General features: G+C 42.9%; 1 protein-coding gene across 6 annotated transcripts; it reads left to right on the top strand.

Moving 5' to 3' along the window:
* Nucleotides 1–691: 691 nt before the first annotated feature.
* Rbcn-3a (rabconnectin-3 alpha) lies at nt 692–19,173 on the top strand. 6 transcript variants are annotated; one of them, XM_076809014.1, is made up of 39 exons: nt 692–923; nt 1,331–1,528; nt 1,645–1,798; nt 1,914–1,994; nt 2,452–2,664; nt 2,745–2,880; nt 2,952–3,149; nt 3,234–3,415; nt 3,489–3,707; nt 3,775–3,928; nt 4,033–4,400; nt 4,484–4,779; nt 4,869–5,084; nt 5,178–5,468; nt 5,557–5,703; nt 5,770–6,028; nt 6,184–6,425; nt 6,548–6,764; nt 6,856–9,816; nt 9,925–10,029; nt 10,123–10,296; nt 10,378–10,611; nt 10,697–10,837; nt 10,931–11,163; nt 11,244–11,425; nt 11,533–11,899; nt 11,995–12,228; nt 12,314–12,566; nt 12,649–12,853; nt 12,923–13,193; nt 13,288–13,461; nt 13,557–13,655; nt 14,691–14,777; nt 16,689–16,749; nt 16,866–17,074; nt 17,161–17,305; nt 17,391–17,608; nt 18,016–18,099; nt 18,164–19,173. In XM_076809014.1, exons 1-39 carry the CDS (start codon nt 837–839, stop codon nt 18,278–18,280), a joined length of 10,212 nt encoding a protein of 3,403 aa, XP_076665129.1. In that variant the 5' UTR covers nt 692–836; the 3' UTR covers nt 18,281–19,173. The 6 variants fall into 6 exon arrangements, with proteins under 6 accessions (XP_076665129.1, XP_076665128.1, XP_076665132.1 ...); XM_076809013.1 differs by having other exon boundaries at nt 18,152–19,173; XM_076809017.1 differs by lacking the exon at nt 1,914–1,994.
* The last annotated feature ends 1,108 nt before the right edge of the window (nt 19,174–20,281 follow it).

Here is a 20,281-nt window from a genome sequence, read left to right as displayed (position 1 = left end):
ACCGTGCCCTGAAAAATACGTTGTGCCTATTCGCGTGCCTTTCTTGAATAGCGTTCCCGCGGTTATCTGTTATATCCTTCAGCTTTGAACAGTTCAAAACATGTTTTTGCTTTACGAGAGGTGTTTTTATGTAATTTTAATATGACCTTTTTGTGAGAAAAAGAAATTTAAAAAACAACCTTTACTAGTTTTCTTGCTATTCCGACCAATTGCATTTTTTTTAAAAAACGACGAAACACGTCACTTAGCAAACTAATCCTTCTAAAAAAAAGCATGTCTGGACCAATTCTAAAAAAGTTATGCGATTTCAAAAAGCATCCGAATATTTCCGTTACTCGCTGTAATATAAGCACGGCCATGATATATAAGCCGTTCGTGGGACGTCACGGGACATTTGGAACACTGTGTGCTGTGCGGGTTCCCTCCTGCCCGTTTGTTGTTTTACTGCCTATCTATACAATAAGTACTTCATGTAGTTTGAAATACTTATTACATAGTAGTATAATCGACGAAATACCTAAGTACATGCGTACTTATCTACTTACGACGTACTTACCTACCTATATCGGCGCGGCGCGCGCGCATGACACTAGCGACGACACACTTCTTGCTCATATACACGCATATACATGAGCAGCCAAGGAAAACGGTGGCAATGTGTCAGGTCGTGAGAATCCATTTAAAGATGGCTGCTGATCGAGCAAAGGGCTGCCGTGTGATGTTACTTTCGGACAACGTCTCGATGTTGTAACCCGGAAAATTGTCGCAACCAAGTAGCAACATTTCCAATCGAGGAATCAAATTAATAAAGAATGAATTAATTTTCATTAGAAAAAATGAATTGTCATCAAATATTAAGTGGAGCCTGTAATGCGGGTGATCGTTGCTACGCCGTTGGCTCGGTCGAAGGGATTTCTTTTACTGTAAGTGCATCGTATCACTACTCACGGTCTACAAATCTACACAATTATGTACATTTTAGAATTCTTGTCTGCGTATCGACTCTGTTCTCTTCTGAAATGTCAATAACATGTTTAATTTTTGTGAACGCCAATCTATGATACATACTACCTACATACATATTCGATATTCGAATTCCTACCTAATATTTGTTTTCAACTGTTGACGCGCAGTTTTAATTTCTATTGAATAACCCGGGGTACCTCTGTACTTACCGAGGTTTTATCACTTTTGCACGATAGTAACCACTAGGCAGATTGGTTTGTTGTGTACCTTTATACAAGTAAAGCTCAAGTACTGTGTATCTCCGCATGGTTTCGTTATTCTTGGATGGTGTATCGTGTACCTGAAACGTATGTATTTGATACAGGCATACGCGGCAGGCTGCAACATAGTAATTCTTGCCAGTAACTTCGAACGGGTTCAAATAATTCCAGGAGCTGTACATAACTATATAAGAATTAGCTGCCTGGATTGTAGCACCGATACTGGAAAAATAGCTGCAGCCTATGAAAATCAAGTGTGCATTTTTGAGCCTACACCACTGATTCATAGCACATGTTCTCACGTTCGTATTTCTGTTTTTCTTATGTATTTTATATGTTTCATCATTTTGCGTAATAATTCTTTCAAACGATATCTACATACATACATATATATATATATATATAAAAATATATATAGCAATTAGAGTATCGATGGGTCCAGACTGGAAGTCTGCAAACCGAATCAAATATCAGTTCTCTGTCGTGGAATTTGGAAGGGACCAGACTATTAACTGGTGGAGAACTTTTACAATTATGGCATCAAAACATAACCCCGTTTCAAGAAGAACACAGTAAGTCTTATCCTGTCGTTTTATTTAACCGATAATTACTTTTCGTCTACCGTGATGCGCGCAATGGTGTGTCATTATTGGTGGTGGTGGTGACAAGTAATAAAATTATGTACAGTGACGAAGATGAATGTATTACAAGCGCAAGAAACCATTGTAACCGGAAGAGAAGAAAATACTTGGACTGTTCTTCCAAGCTGTGAGTTTACTCTGGAAATGCGTTATAAAAAACATAGAAAACGCTGTTCTTGTGTGTACTTGGCTGACAAACTTGGTCCTTTTATTAAATTATTATTATCTCTTTAATATACCCGAGCGCCGCAAACTATGTTAGGAATTTTTCCAATATGTAGTTGGAATGTAGTTTATTCCTTGCTTGCTCTGCTAGTGAAGCAAGCTAGCCATATTCATGATTTTTTTCTATACGCAGCATTTATAACGAGCATCGTGGCTTGACGCTTCTACGTATTATTTTGCAAAGACCTTTTGTCATAAATCATGGCCGCTTTCCCAAAATCAATGTCCGGGTTATTCGAAGGAACGTGTGATCGTTGATCGTTGATCGTCGATAGCAGTTGAAATGGAAAGAAAAAGACTTGTCGCGTTCACGTGTACTTACCAAACAATTACTACCAAGAGTATCTGTATTTCTACAGCTGGTACAGTTACTTTTTCGATTGGTGGAGAAGCAGAGAGTCCGGCACCTGGTGATTCAACTACTGGAAATGAACCAGGAGCATGGAACTGTGTTTGGAAGTGTCGCACAGCCACACCGGTACACCTTATGAGTTTCAGTCCGGATGGTACATTATTCGCGACAACAGGATTCAATGATAGATTAGTTAAAATCTGGTTCGAGAATAAACAATGTAAGATTCTTATCTGTCGAATTTTATAACTAGTTTAACAAAAATCGCAACGAAACTATGCTTATAAATTCTTTTCACAGTGTTTTCAACAAGAAACCTGGATCACGGAAATGTTACACAATCCATGGGCAGTGACAATTACAGTTTCGTTTATATCGCTCATCCTCGTGCAGTAACACATTTATCTTGGCGCAAGACCAGCAAATACATGCCAAAGTACGTAATTACATACATGGAAAGAATTCTGCACAAGCTATTATTTAATCTTTGTCCATTCATTTGTTTAGGGGCTCCGTTTCCAACATGTTGGTCACATCCTGTAGAGACAATATTTGTCGAGTTTGGGCAGAGACGATACCACCCGAGGTCGAAGGTTTAGCCAACATGAGTCAGTTCGAAGGTTCCGACAGACATGGTCACCATGGGAAACATCGACATCACAATATGCACAAACACCGTTTTATGCAAAGGCTCAAACACATGAAGTGCGTATTAGCTATTGTCGCGCGATTCGCTGTCATCCAACTCGATTAAACGAGCTCAACATTTATAACATTGCTACATTATAGAACGTGCTTTCATATCCGTCGTCATGCAAAGCAACAACATCAGGCGGGACACGCCACAGCTCCGACTTTGCCGACCTTACCTTCGACGTATTCGGTGCACGATTTTCATAATAATTACCAAGGCGGCGGTCACTATCCAGGGATGCACTTTCACTTGGCAGCTAGTATCAATGCAGAAACCGGTACGAGTATATGTATTATAATATTTGGGCAAGTTGCTGCACAGCACAAATCACATTCTATTTCGCGTTGTAGATATACCACTAGTACCAAGTTTAATTACCGGAGACCCCGAAAGGGAGCCAAATTTTATTCTACACTGGCTGAACAATAAAGAAATGCACTTCACCATGCAAGCGGAAAGTATCCTACAAGAGCTTACGCGTAAAGTTGTGGAGAAGGAAGAAGGACTGCATCAACAGGATATGGATCATGGGGGGGACCACGATTCCGAAGACGAAGGCGGCGTATCGAGTGAGTTTCTCGGTTCTTACGATTTCTATAATACATAATCTATGCTGATATGGCTGTGCTATTACAGAAAAGGGAGTGCGATTGCAAGCTGTACAAAAATCGGGGGGCACAGGCCGATCAATGAGCCAAGAAGATCACAGTAGCGATGAACATCATACGCCTCATACAGTTTCGTCCCATCAAAGTTTACCGCATAGCGCGCATTCTCACCAGAGTCTCAGGTACATTAGTCGCGCGATAGTCACACAAAATATCCATCACCTACCAATGTAGAACAGCTTGGTTCTTAATATGTACATATGTATTTCGGATTCCCTCGTTCCAGTAATACAACATCTATTAATTCCATTGCAACGGATGTAACAACGTCGATCAATCATGCTCCGGATTCTTTGGACACCAAGATAGAAACGTTATTACGTGACTGGCATCACAACCCGGATCTACTCTTCTCAATTCATCCGATAGACGGAAGCTTCTTAATCTGGCACATCGAATGGTTAGACGAATATCATCCAGGATCGTTTCGGCAAGCGCAGATATCATTTTCTACGCGAATACCAAACGCTTTTCCCCTTGGCGACGCATCAACGATGAGTCACAGTGTGTCGATGTATTCTCACAATACGGGCGGTCCGTTATTAAATATCCGTGAAGTGGCAAAGTCGTCGACAAAACCATCGTCGAATGACGGTACGCATTTTATACGTCGTCGTCGTCGCCCGAGTTTGGTCTGGGTTAGGCTAACGAGATGATGAACTTGTGTGTCGATACAGTTGCCGAAACAGCTACGCCGTTACCGAGTTTAATCGAACAAGATGAAGAACAATCCACGTTAACGTCGAGGACAGGCCAGGAGCTGTTAAAAAATATTTCAAGTTCGTCCGATCCGAATCAGAGTGCTGCGGTGAAGGAGAGAAACGGTCAATTGGAAGGAGGCAAAACGAATCAAGAGACGGTGAACGATTTATTGACTCATCCCAGTCCGATTGTCTCCATGGTATCGAAGCATTCGAACGGGACCTTGAATTTATGGCAACTGACGTTTGCCGATAGAACGAAATTTTCGCAAGTAAGGGATCCTTGAGCGTCATCATCTTTGGCTCATCTTCAACTTAATCTTCTACGCTATAGCTTATCACGCTATTCCTTCGGCGATAGGTATTAAGTATTGGACACGCGTCGAGAGCTTCGGGGCATCGATTTCGGGTAAACGATATCACTTGTCACCCGGTGTTACCTTTGCTGGTGACGACGTCGCATCACAATATACCGGAATGTTCTGGATCTCAGTGTCAGAACGCCGATTCGAATGAGAACGTCAATAGCAAATCGAATGCAAACAAGGCGGCGGCGGCAAAAGATATCTCTCCGACTGTAAGTGGCTGAAATATCCGGTTGTATGTATGTATGTAATGTTGAACGTGATTCGGATACATTAATTTGAGACGAATCGACTGGTGATTGCAGGGATTTTGCAGTGAATTGATACTGTGGCGTGTAGACCCAGTCGGACCGTTATCGAAGAGCGGAGGAGTTTCGGAATTAGCGCGGATTAATTCACCTGAGATCTCAGCGTTCAGCAACGTAGCGTGGATTCCAACTTTATTACCGAGTACTACGTTGGGTAATTTATCGAACTCGCCGAGTGCGTGTTTTGTCGCCAGTGATGGTGAGTGTTTAAGAGTTTACCAGGCTGTTATCGATGCTAGAACACTTTTGGCAGAAGTATCGATCAGTGAGAGGCGAAGCAGAATGATGGTAAGCGGTTTATAGATGTAGTAAAAAGAAAACTCCAGAATCCAAAGATGCGAGAGATGCGAGTGATTTATTATTATCGCATGTATAGGATTCAATGGCGAGCCTCTCGACAGATATATCGTCGGAAGATGGTGTAAGGCATTCGATTCATGACAGGATAAAGATAGTGTCGCAACAATCAACGGCAAGACCAGGTTGTGTCATACAGTTGGATGCTATTGCTGATGCCACGCATGTAAGTGCCTCGGTTATCGATTGCTAAACGATTGCCAACTGATAAAATTGGTCATTTTAAATGTAGGATTGGCAGAACACACAGTTTCTACACGTGTTCCAAGAGCAATTAATTACCGGAGACAGAAACGACGAGAAGCAGGCTGGAACAGATACAGCGGCAAATGATTTAGGCTTGATGGAATCTACTTTGGATGCTATGGTGGATTTACAGCAATCCACGATTTTCGAGGAACCATTTTACATTGTTGTTTTAGAGAGAACGCAACAGGGCACAACGGTACATATGTGGCGTTTAATTATAGCCTCCCAACCTGAGACCAACGGTATGTATGTACGTCTGTAATGAAAAGTTTCGGGTCATCGCGTTCATTTTCTTTTATTCCATTTAATTTTGTTGGATCGATGTTGATCTGTCAGGTGGACACCCTGAAAATGAAATCAATTTATTGTTGCACCAACGTATTCTTCAACTTGATAGGTTTGTCGGGATCGATGATGTACGTTCCAGACTCTCATTTGGTTCAAGACGAGGAGGATGACGGTACTCCCGGTCGATATAATCATTCGGAGGACAGGAGATCTCAAAGAGCGAGTCAGACGCGACGAGAAAGTCAAGGCGAGTTCGATACGTTTTTCCAGAAACGGCCACAAAATAGCCACGTTCTGATCACCACTACAAAAGTTTGTACTCAGGAATTACCGTTGCCAGACGGAGTCGAGGTTCGCATTTATTTTTCAGTTACGAAAGATGGAGAGGGAGAAGGAGTGGGAGGGGAGAGAGAGAGAAAGAGAGAGGCAGAGAATAGTTGGCATTGTGACGTACCATGTGATTACACTCGTAGGTAATACACGCGGCACCAGCTGCTGGACATTTGAGCAGCTCTTCCATATACCCTGCTTGTTTCGCGCCGTACATTATAGTAACAGCATGTAGCGACAGCACGACACGGTTTTGGAAATGTAAAGTGACAAAGAGCCGGCTAGATGACAACCATTGTTACGAATGGTGCGAATGGGAAATGATACGGAAGGATCAGGAATCAACGATCGATATTACAGGTATATATATATATATATATATATATATATATATGTACATACATACATACATACATATATACATAAATAATAATTTCACTCGTAATTTCAGGACAACCATTGAATATAAGCGCCGCGTACAGTGGACGTATCGCGTGTGCATATAAATATGGGAAATCATTCACGCGACCAACAAAAAGCGATCCTGACTCACGATACGTAAATCTGTGTGTCGCTATATACGAATGCGAAAGTACCGGTGGAAGCGAATGGATTTTAGAAGACACTATACATCTGAAAAATATACACTTGCCGAGGATCCCAGTAGATCAGCATTTAGATCTAAGCTACCTTTACGATAGTAGATTCTTGCAAAAGAAACAGAGACTCACACAAGTGTTGCAAACGCTGAGCCACGAAGACGTGCGATCACCGAGGAACGGAGAGAACGGAGAAAGTACAAAATCGAATGCAGGTTTACTGGCGGTTCCGTCGTTCAGTACTCTTCAGTCTTTGCGGAAGTCGATCATAGAGAACGGCAACACTTGCCCACTTACGCAGAAACATTTGGTTCAACTGGACTGGGTGTCGAAGGAGGATGGTTCGCATATTTTGACTGTGGCCGTTGGATCGAAAATAATGCTATTTACACCCGTCTGCTCGGATCTGGCGCAAGCCAATATGAAGGCGATGAAAGAATCGCAGAGTAACAATCGACCGATATTACGGAAGGCTTCGTCGTTGGCACAGCCGCAATTTGTCGACGAGATACGTTGGATGAAACTACGAAAGATCGAATTGACCACGGCGGATGGCCTGCCACCGTTACCTATGCAAATATCTTGGGTTAGAGACGGTATCTTGGTGGTCGGCATGGATTCCGAGATGCACGTTTACTCGCAATGGAAACCGAATCCGAAGAAGGATTGTTTTCACTCGAATTTACAGCATCAAGAATCGGACGAGTTCCAAGCAAGCCGGAACTTACGGGACGAAGATCTGAGAACATTGGCAAACGAAACGTCGCAGAGACGGCTAGCGAACGTATCGTCCATGCCTCATCTTTCTCGCGTCAGCAGCATCAATCTAACGATGCTCGACGCGAAGAAGAAGCGCGGAATCCAAAACGAGAACTTGAGTTTCGACTACATGCCGGACTACGGTTTGTTCGAGGCTTCGCGGATCGCTTGTCCCGTGCTGCCCCAGTACCATCCCAAGCAATTGATGGAGTTGCTAAATTCCGGTAAAATACGCTGGGTCAAGGCTATACTGTCGCACCTGGTTCGATGCATAAAATCTTCTTGCCCGCTGAGGGCGGACGACGAGAGTTTGGTGAAACAACGTGGCGGCGGCGGAGGCGGCGGCGGCTGGTCGCGTTCGAGAACGATGTCAGTGAGTTACGTCGGCACAACGTCGCCGCTGGAACCGAGGGGCTCCACCACTCAAATACCGGAAGAACTTACGTTGGATTACGCAGAAATAACCTCGATATCCCCGTTACCCCTTTGGACGCTGTTGATCGCGGACAAAGAGACGAATCTGCCTCACCAGCACAACACCGAGGACAAGAAGAAGGATTACAACGAGCTATTCGAGAACAACTTGGACGAAGGTGAGTCGTTGGATGACATGCTGGAAGAGGATTACGATTGCTCGCGACAAAAGGATAGACGGTCCTCGGTGCCGGAAAGGCAAGGGATATCCCATTTCGGGCCGAGGCAAGGTAGAATGCTGTCGCGGTTGTTAACGCACACCCATTTGCCTGGCCTCTCGAGTCTCGATCAGATGCATTTGCTTGCTCTGGCCGACACCGTTTCGACCTGCAACGTAGACTTCGCCGAAAGGTTTGCGATAGACGCCGCGAAGAATGCGATCGCGAAAGAAAATTTGACCGGCATCCCCGACGGAGAGACCGTCTCCACCGATTCGCTGGACGATTGCGGACTCAGGTTCTTGCTGGCCATGAAGCATTACAATTATTTGATTAGGTGCCTTCCATTGGCCCAGAGGGCCCAGTTCCAGAAGCAAGGTGTATCTTCGAACAATCTTGTCTGGGCCTTTCATTCCGAATCTGAGGAAGAACTGTTGGGTTTGATACCCTCTTATGCGAAAGGTCAACCCAAGTGGAGCGTTTTGAAGGAGCTCGGGGTCGGTTGGTGGATCAGAAGCAACACTGTATTGAAACGGTGCGTCGAAAAGATCTCGAAAGCGGCGTATCAAGAGAAACAGGAGCCTCTGGATGCAGCCCTCTATTACCTCGCTATGAAGAAGAAAAATCTTGTTTGGGGGCTTTTTAGAAATAAGAGAGACGACCGAATGACCAGTTTCTTTGCCAATAATTTTACGGAGGACCGTTGGAGGAAGGCAGCGTTGAAAAATGCGTTCGCCTTGCTCGGTAAACAAAGATTCGAACATGCCGCGGCTTTCTTCCTATTAGCGGGTGCGCTCAAAGACGCGATCGATGTATGTTTAAATAAATTGAATGACATTCAATTGGCAATGGTGATCGCTAGACTCTATGAAGACGATACAACTTCTCCGAATATGAGAAGACTACTCTACGAAGAAATATTAGGCTGCGACAAGGACGGGCAAACTCAAGATATGAACAAAGTTCATCCAGATCCGTTTTTGCGTAGTATGGCCCTGTGGATTCTTAAAGATTACGCAGGTTCGCTCAACACTTTACTCTTGACCAACGTTGGCACCTTGCATTCGCAGTACAACGACGAATCCGATAAACCTGAAGGCTCCACAGCGAATCCAAATGTGTTCAACTTTTACGTTTATCTCCGTACACACCCGTTACTGATCAGACAATATATCGCATCCACCGCTCAAGAGAAAAGGAAAGGTCATTCGGTAGTTATATCTGGATTTAGTTACGGCACGGATACTAAATCTCAGCCAGACAAGCAGTTGACTTTGGAAGACAGTATTACCCCTTTGGAAAGGCAGTTGTACTTTACAACGGCACACGCTCACTTCAAGGCAGGATGCCCCGCTCTTGCTCTTGAAGTTCTGTCAAAGCTACCCAGCAAAGTGATGGACACTAATTGCGAAGATTCGCCCAGTATGTATATGCGATGTACTTCTATACATACATACATACATACTACGCGTCATCTGCTTTCTTCAATGTAGTAATTGTGTGTTTTTATTCTTTCTTCGCGGTTCAAAGGCCTGTTGAATAGCCCGAGCAAGTCCAGAACTCAAAACTCTCAAATAGATACAGGTATCATCAGTTGGGACGATGATTCAAAGAAAACCAACAAGGACGAAGGAGGTACGCTCTCGTGTCATTACGCCCTTTTTTTCTTTGCCCGGATAGAGAGGATAGGACACGAGTTAAAAAAGAATGCTTCACTTATCGCCTTAGGCACCATCGATTGGTCCGAACCTGTGATAGCAACAACTGACGAACAATTGGTGTTAAACTGGGACGATGACGATGCAGCGGAAGACGACGATGATAGCGACAGCCCTCCGTTAAGCATGAAACTAGACAAAAAGGAGACGAAAGGGAACGATACTAAATTGTCGGAGAAAGAAGGTAAGACGTGAAATTCATTGAAACGAAATTGATCGGAAAGAAGACTATACGAGCATCCGTTTTTCCCGCAATAACTCTTAGAAAAGAGCACGAAATTATCCGGTCAGCTGGACATCATGGCGCAACAATTGAAGTTTGTGGCTTGTTTAAAAATTTTGATGGAAGAATTATCAACGCTGGCAACAGGATTCGAAGTGGACGGTGGACAACTTCGTTACCAACTATACGTTTGGCTCGAGCGAGAAGTGGACGCGCTTCGACAGCTTTGCAATTACAGCGTCAATTCTGATGGAGATGCCAGCAACGTTTCGGACTGTAATTAATAAAATCTTACGATTAGTCGTTCACTCGGAATCAAGGATTTCACGGAAATGACGAGAAAACAATTTTGAATTTACAGACGAAGGCGGCGGTATGGTAGACGATGTTCAACCGTGCAGATCCGGTGAACAGCCAACGTTGCATGAAATACTAGTGGCTGAGAAATTGGATTTCGAAGCTAAAGTACAACGAGCCGTTCGTAGGAAAAAATGGTTAAAAGGTATGCCGAAGGAATGTCGATATCGATATCGATGTTTACATACTACATACTACTTTTTTACTTTGGTTCCACGTAACGATGCGTTGTTTCCAGCGAACGAAACATTGCTGCGAACATTGCTGTCGTATTGTTCCCTGCATGGAGCATCGGGCGGGGGTTTAGCGTCTGTTAGAATGGAACTTGTTCTTTTATTGCAAGAATTACAACAGGAAAAGACGCAGCAACAATTGCTTAGCCCCCTCCCGTTCCCAACCACACTTCCTCTTCTGAGTGCCAGCGTAGCGTGCAACAAAACCGTGGTAGCTGATCCGGTTCGACATCTACAGGTTCGAACTCATAGATGTGCGCTAATTCTGCGAATTCCTCAAACCCTATTAATATATTAATGTGTTGGAAACGTTTTCAGTCCCTGGCACACGATATGTTGCAAACATTGGTGGAATTGCGGAATCCTCCGATGCCAACGAGAAACACTCATTATTGCGAAGTATTTATAATGAGGGACTTGGCGGTAGCTCTGAGCGCTTGCATTTACCAGTCGCTCTGCGATTCTGACACTTTTGTAATGAAACATCAACAGCCGGACAGGTAAACCCCGTGAAGCTTTATCTAGTAAAATAGCAGCTTCGCTTGTACATACGTCCAGAGTACATGTATCGGTAACTGTGTAAAATTCTCGCGCATTGTTGACGCAGCTTTCCAGCAGTCGCCGAAATAGAGACGTTCTCCGGTGGCCACCTGGTAGCCTCGAATCGACACCATCGAAGATATTCGACGGACGATGGCGTATGCATTACCACATCGCCTTCCAAGTGGCCGGGTGTGACCAACTTGCGTGCACTGCTGGCTCGCGAGAAAGACGAGGACACACCGAAGCTGAATATTCTTCTCTGCGAAGCTTTCGTAGCAACCTATATGAGCTTGTTTGTTTACGCCCTTTGGAGCTGCGACAGTCATATTCTTTACAGGCTCGTAGGCCAACACTTTGACAATAACACGTGGTCTTGTCTTTTCGGAGGAGGAGTCAAGAAATTACTGCGCGTCGCGAGCACCAGCAGTCAGGTGTTGTACCTGTTTTCAAATATTAACAGATGCTTCCATGTATCGGTTTTTTTTTTATTTTATTCTTCACTTTTCCATTTGTTCGGATGGTTCAGCCCGGTGGAACAGGAGGGATAGAAAGAGGTGATGGTACCTCGAGCGAAGCGCAAACTACCGCAGGAGCCGTGTGGAACACTATGACGTCGTTGACTAAACAGCGTGTAAAATTGAATATGAAGCTATTGGGACAGTTTACGGGTCAGCAACCAAATATGAAGGAGGATAAGCCTACGTATAGAGAGCAATTTGTCTCCCCTCAAATGAGCATGGTCTCGTATTTTTTGATGAAGGTCGGTTATCCAAGTTGAATAAAGTTTTCTTTATTTTTTTCATTCATTTATTTATTTTCTCATCTTTCCTGTTATACCGAGATAGCCACACATAGATCGCGAGTACGCGGACGAAATCGATTACGATTCATCCGATTCCGCAGTGTCAGATTTAGATACGTCCGAGGATGAGGAAGACGTATTTGACACCAACGCGAAACCAAAGAATAAACCAAAGGACAATACGGAGCATTCGAACCCAAACTCGTACAGTTGGTCCGTCATGAGATTAGGCATAATCAGAATACTGCAACACCAGCTGCAAGATTTCTTAAATGTCGCCGGCATAGAAATGCAAGGTAGTATAATTCTCAATGTATAACGCCCGATTTTCCGTTTCGAATTATCCCTTTTTTTCTTTACTTTCCTTTCCATTTTCAGAGTTGCCTGTAAGTAGCCCGTTGATTCATGGTACGCTGGCTGTGGTGGCACAATGGCAAGAAGCGTTACGCGAGGAATTAGATGGTAGAGGGCCACCGCCGATTAATTACATTCCTGGCTGTGCACCAGATCCGACGCCTACTCCGGGAAAACCAGCGATACACAAATATCGGTCTTTGCTGGAAAAAGGCAACACGCCGTTCAAGTAAGATCACCATCAAAATTGCAAGAATGTTGAGAAACTCTCTCTCTCTCTCTTTCTCTGTATGTTTAGTACACGCTTAGCATCGGCGGCACCGGCTAATCGAATATGGTGTTACTTGGTCAGACAAGAATCGGTGCAGGATATTTTTATTCGAGCTGTATTTGGCAAACGAAGGTCTTTGTCGTCGATATTAGAAAATAATCAAACCGCGATTGATAATTTGAATCGCGGAACAACGGCAGAAGACAAAGGTAGCGACAGCGGAACAACCAGCCTGCCCGAACCGGTTCGAATCATTCACAAAGAGCAAGATAGTATCAGTGCCTTTTGCCTTAATCAGGTTTGATCCGATTACTTTCGTTCCTTCTTCGATACAGTCACCGAAATGTTCAACCTAATCACGCTCAACGACCTCTGCAATCTATAATTTATAGGTGAACCCAGGTTTGATGGCTTTAGCCACTCCTCGCGAAGTGCAAGAAATGAATATATCGCTGCTGCTCGAGCTTCCATCTTGGTTAGAAGATGAATGCGAATTTGACCTGATTAATTTAAATAAACAACCAGAACCGGAGGCAATCCAACCAACCAGTTTCTTAGTCATTCAGGCAAGCATCCCAATAAATCTTTTAAACCGTGCATTACGTTTTCACTTCATACGTATCGTATCGAACTGTACTTGACGTTGTTATTTTACATTTAGACGGCAGCTGATCGACCATTGCTTGCTCAGAGCCCACAGGCAAACAGCCCTCAACCTCAGTCGGGTATCGCGAGCCAAAGTGGAAGAGGAGCCAGTGTGGTAAGTTTTCCTCGCGATCGCCCAGCGCACGTAATTCGCGTGTAATATTATATTATATTTAGTGTACAAGTCGCGGACACTGTACAATCGTATGTTTGTCTACTTGAAAATTTATACCTTCACGTGTCGTATCCTTGCACCGGTCTCACCCAGATGTGACTCTCTCTCTCTCTCTCTCTCTCTCTCTCTCTCTCTCTCTCTCTCTCTCTCTCTCTCTCTCTCTCTCTCTCTCTCAGTCTCTCACGTATAAATCCCCGTAATGTTGGGATAAAGACGGGTTAAATAACGGATGTGCAACACTTGAGCAAACGATATCGAAAATTTGATGTCGTCGGTCCACGATCCAAGATTAACGCACAACACACATTTTGCGGAGCATTACCCGGAGATTTCGAATTCTAATGATTTCGTGTTGCGAAAATTTTGCGGTCAATTGTTTATTTTGAGTGGCAGACGAGACTCTGCTCCCATGTGGTGTTTATTCGTCGGGTGATGTTTATGCTCCGCATAATGCGTAAAGCGCATCATAAATTGATGAACGCGACCACAAATTCGAACCGAAGAGCAGGATTCATGCCTCAGACGTGAATATTCAAGTTGGCATTAGGCGCGTCGAAAGTGGTTGCGCTCTCCTTTTCCCCTATTCTGTGGAAGAGATTCCAAGGGACCGGTCGGTCGTTGCGTTGCATGATATGTATCAACAAGTTTGCACCATACGGCTGGAAACCGGCTACTTCGAGGCTTATTTCCTAGGCGAGAGATCGGTAGCGTGGACGATTGTCTGAAAATAAGGAATTAGGAATTAATTGTCCTGGGAAAGTTGAGTAAACCGGTAAAATCGCGGGAGGAAAGCCTCGATAGCCGTGGTATGTGTCGATATCAAGATTATCGAGTAGCCCATGCGCACTGGGTCGCGTCAAAGTAGCACAATTGGTGACGGAGACACATGTTCCTTGTTCAATGCTTGCCTAACGTCTAACTTGGTTCGCGTCTCACCGACGTCACACTCACCTGTTGGCTCGTTCGCTCGCTCAGATGAAGGGGATGCCCGCTTTTCCTGGCTCCCACGACCTGCGTTTCTGTCAGTTTGTTGCAGATAGGAGCAAACACTTGTTGCAACCGGTGAGATTAACTTCTAACAGACCCTAGCCTGCATAATATTCATAGTATTATATCCTAGTGGCAGTTTCGTATTCGGTTCTCTTTTCTTTCGCGTTTTCTCACTCTTTTTTTTTTCTATTTTCGTTTTGTAGGAAACGTTAACGATTCGCTCCATGTCGTAACATCGTAAGCGTAAATTTAATTTAACGTCTTATCCCGCAGCTAGTTCGTGGTCCTACTAAATACTCGCTTACGAGCGTTACGAACGGGCGACCGTTCTGTGTTATAGGAGCAATAGTAACAGAATGGAACGAACGCTTCTCCTCCTCAAACAGCTCTTCTAATTTAACGTAGCGATTGTGAAATTCTTGCCTTCGTTCCTATTAGTATATATCATTATTATTGTTATTTTATTCTTTTATTTCAAGATATCCGTGGAAAAAGTGTCGCGAAGTTTGCTACATTTTTTATATCGGTTTCTACTTTTGAAGAAAATCAAAGGTTAAAATTGATTCGCAATATAATCTTGATAAATAGAAGTGATCGACGTTGCGAGTTGATTACGAATAGGAAGAACCGCTCGATCCGACGCGACGGATCCGCGACTTTTCTCTCTTAACGCTGCATGCCTGTGTTTAACCCTTTAACCGTTCCCTTCGTGTACAAAATATTCATCGAGCATTGTACGCCTTTTTGATCGTTGTCTTGAATGTTGTCTGTAGTACCTATACATATAGTTCTACTATGCTTCTCGTCGGACCACATTGTAAACATAACGTCAATGTAACGTATCCGTGCGATCTCGCACACACGGTGCGAACACCAACTCTAAAATCAATCACGATCACACGCCGCGCCGCACAGTAGCGTGTTTATCGGAAAATTATGCCCTATAGTTCTACTATTTCTTTACAATGGTTTTCGACACTTAACACAGAAAGGAGCACCTAGGTAGTAGCAGCTGATTTTTTTTCCATTCGATAGTATACACTTCTGCCTTCTTAATAAAACAACATTCAGCGTGGCACATTTTTTATATACATAAAATTTTCACAATTAAAATGTGCTTATTTAAAAACGTTACAGAAAGCGTTAAAAGGATCGGAAAACGTTGATTTGTTCGCCTTGAAATATACTATACTATGTCGACTATATCACAAATCTGTTGGAATCTTTTATGTGCCAAACACAGAAGAAATAGAACGCCCGGAAAACTGCCTCGAAAATTTTGTTCAACCTTAGACATTTGTAGAGCAGTCGGTAATACTTTTAAACAAATGACAAACTTTGACCATTTTTTATAGACATATATAAAAACATTTTCATGTGTTTACATTCTCATTATCTGTCAAATGGAAGATTGAATTCCCTAGAAAACACGCTACTGTGCGCCGGTGAGATCGGAAATTTGTCTTGACCTCGAGTGAATTGTGGAGAGCTGCCGCCTCGTTAGACCGGACTACACGAATGTTTCCGTGATACGATGGGGGGTACAGCATTGAGTCGAATGAAACAACCAAAATATGCATACACTCGTACATACATACTTGCATGTCCGTGCGTCGCGTTTCGATTCATCCATGTATCCATGTACGTCTACACCATATCTATGTATAGAACGATCGTTTAGTTTTAGGCTTTGGCTTCTCGAGACAACGATAAAGAGAGCAACAAGCAAGTTTAAGATTCGCTCTGTGCGTGCACGCGCGGGTGTGTCAAGCGTGCATCTTCCTTTCCTATCTCTTTATATCTCTTTTGTTTATCTTCCGTTTAGCCCTGTTACACGTACGCTAACGTTTACCGAGTTACGTTGATCCCCACCAAAGAATTCATACGTGATTCAACTATTTGCGTAACAATAAGACTACTATTGTAATTATAAACGTGCAGGAGGACCCGATTGAATATCAATTCTTATATTTGTCCCAACAGATCCTGAAGCATAAAATTGACGGTATAAGAAGAATCTCGTCCCATCCACTTCTGCCGCTATGTAAGCATACTGTTTGTTTTGGCCGATTAGTCTCGATAATGATTGTCACTGAAATATTAAACGGATGAATTTTTGTATTAATGCTGGACGACCGCGATCCGTCATTCATAAAACAGACCTGACCGGTTCTCAAGATGGTTCGGTATCGCTTTGGGAATGGGGACATCAGACCGCTGTAGCGACTCCTAGACAACCAGGAACATTTGCGAAAGTGACTCGCGTACGTTTCTCGCAGCACGGGAATAAGTTTGGCGTGGCCGATTCCGATGGGCATCTTAGTTTATTTCAAGTAGCTTGCAGGGAAGGAACCTCGCGGCCATTCTTCGTAAGGATATCTCTCGTTTTATAAGGATTATATAGTTAATTTATGTACATAGATCCATTTACTACCCGTTGCAATTGTTTCTACAGAATTACCAGTGCCATAGCAAGGTGACGGCCGACTTTGTCTTCCTCGGCGCGTGTAGCTTAATAGCAACGGCCGGTCATGGCTCCGAAGGACGTAACGTTGCGCTTTGGGATACATTGCTCCCGCAAAATAAATCTCTGATTCAAGGTGTCTATCGTTTAGCTGCTTATTTATGTACTTATTTTAGCTTAGAATTAGCGTCTCGTCTCACACTCATCCTTTCGACCTCTAGGCTTTACGTGTCACGAGCAAGGAGCCAGCTCCTTAATACTTGCACCGCAGCATCAGTTATTGATCAGCGGAGGAAAAAAAGGAGACATAAACATATTTGATGTTCGACAGCGACAACAACGGCATCGCTTTCAGGCTCACGAATCGGCCATCAAGTGTTTAGCGCTAGATCCACATGAAGAATTTTTCGTCAGCGGGGCAGGAGATGGTGATATTAAGGTCATATACATATATATATATCAAGTTGAAACAACAAAGTAACATGAAAATCTGATTTTACTTTGATTACACAATTCGACAAAATTTGACTTTTTTCCGGACTTGTAACATTCAATAGAAGGGCTCATAGAATAATTTCATGGAACAAGCAGCCGAATAACTGTTTACTATTATTGTTTCGACACAAAAGATGTTGAAAGTTGAAAATTTGCAGTGTTTTTTCAAAATCAAATTTCTAAAAAACTGAGGGTGATAGCGACAAACGGTTTGCGGATTCCTTTCTCAGCGCACGGAAACCTATGAGAAACGGCTAGTGAATGTTACAGGTCCAGGTGGCTGTCGAGCTGTGTTATTAGTGTATATTAAATAGTAGTCTATAATTAATACCTATGCTTTGTTTTCTTCAGATATGGGGTTTAACCGTCCATTCTCTGCTTTACTCTTTTTCCGGGGAACATCCACGATCCAGCTTCTTTAAAAACATTGGACAAGTAAGTCGACTCAACTTGGGTGACACATATTTCTTTGAATAATAATGTCAAGAACATTTTTCAGGGCGTGACCCAGTTGCACGTTGATTCTGCGGGTCGTTTATTTTCTTGCGGTGCGGATGGATCCATGAAAGTTCGTCAGTTACCAGAACGCGATTGTGTTGTGCACACTTTATATTAGAGTAATGAAAATATGCTAATCTTCTGTCAGCGATTATTTCAAGCATCAGTTTCGTTCCCCTGAAAATCATAAATTGTTTAAATCCTATTAAATATTATACGAAACCGCATTTCTCAAGTAAATACTTGTTGCGCTAGATTCTACCAATATTAATAAACGAGTGTCACTTTTGCCAAATTATCAGCGTCAACAATGTTGGATGAAATTTTACGTTGAATTCGCGAATCTAATTCGTCTCTCTTTCCTTCTCTATGGGCTGGTCTGGATTAGGTGATGATCTGGGAGATGATGATCACTGAAACGCGTGTCGACGCACGAGAGAGCATTTGAAGCGTCGTTTATTTAATTGGATTTAAATTACAAAAGACGGCCGATACAAGTACATGTAAATTTATTCCGACGAATCGTCATATCCTAGCGCTTTTAGGGTGGTTAAGTACTTTTGCTCGTGTCATGTTACCTCATTACTTAGATGTATTGTTTGCCAAACGTATTTATATACATATACCTAAATGACCGTCGAAAGCAACTATTCATATTTTTCTCTTACCTTCCCAGCGTTCGAGTCCGATGTTGATAAGATGGCCGTTTGTAGAATCTGTATTTCTATAATCTATATTATGAATACGTGTAAAGTTGAGAAAATATGCCAAAATTAGTCGACAATTGTCAATGACGAGTGTTGTACGTATACGTATACATATACATATATATCGTGCTGCTTTTATGTTCACACAACTATTTAGTATTACGTAGGTAACCTTTCGTCGCGCAGTATTATACAATTGTATGCACATTCACTCGTATTGTGACGAAATACATTTTTAAGGAGAGCTTTTACCATGTAAATCATGTTTAATGTAAACATTAAATTATACGGTGTTCAATGATAATTTAAATTGATTCAATCAATGGAGATAAGCGGGTAGAAATCACACCTCCATTATTTTCAACCATATCACCCACGTAATTTCTGCTGTGATAAATATTAAATAGTAGCATTTTAAAAGGGAGAAATGAAGTATGCTTAATTACGAAATACCGTGTAACATTCTCTAACGAGACTTTGCCGTTAATTACAAGAGATTCCACGAATAGAGCGGTTTACCCGTGGAATTGTGGGTTTTGGTTTGGTTCGTGTGGCTTGCGATAAAGAAATAAATTTCACAAAACGAGAGTCCTTCTTTTAACAATAAATAGGTTTTGACTCTAGGTCGAAATGGAACATATAATACGACACTGAGTCGTGTGAACTATGACGATAAAAATATAGTTGAACATAAGATAATTACGTAACGATGTTTCGGTCGGTATTTAAGAATATCGTTTGATTTCGATTTTTGACGCTAAGTCGGTGTAACTGAACATAAAGTTAACTAACGAAAATAACGCATTTGTTGATAGAATCTTTAAGGGGGTAGACACGGGTAATGCAGCGCTCTGTGTACCGACATAATCTGGCCCGAAACATGGGTTTACGCGCTGACGTTGTTTGTCCATATACGAACAAATTTTGGGCTGGGCGAGGTCTCATTCGAAAGATGAAGGTTGAATGCAGCCCGCTCTGCTCATGGTTCAAAGAAATTGTGTTGATATGTAATAATATGAGTGTCCAAAGTAGGTAGAGATAGGTTCACCCGTTACTTCCCTCCTTCTCGGACCGGCCGCCATTGCTCTGTTCTCTCTCCAGGTATTCTTATAGCTCAATGGAATGCATAGACTGCAGGCAATGGTGATTGGTAGTTCATACGGTGAGTGAATAGACTGCATAACCTAATTCGTAGAATTCCCTAGAATCCTCCAACTTCTAGCGTTTGATGCGTGCAACAACTTCACGGAGAGATGTCTGCACCGTTGTGTGCAGCACCGAAAATATCGGTGCTGAGCATTGGGTGCATTCAGCGGACTCAACCGCTACGTAGCCGCTCACTGATGTTTCGCTGAACGCTACCGCTAGGTTGCTCATCGCTCAACACGTTTAGTGAGCGGTCGCCATTTTTT

The sequence above is a fragment of the Andrena cerasifolii genome, chromosome 3 (assembly GCF_050908995.1).
Source record: "Andrena cerasifolii isolate SP2316 chromosome 3, iyAndCera1_principal, whole genome shotgun sequence".
NCBI classification, from domain to species: domain Eukaryota; kingdom Metazoa; phylum Arthropoda; class Insecta; order Hymenoptera; family Andrenidae; genus Andrena; species Andrena cerasifolii.
This window is presented reverse-complemented; position numbering and strand designations above follow the sequence as displayed.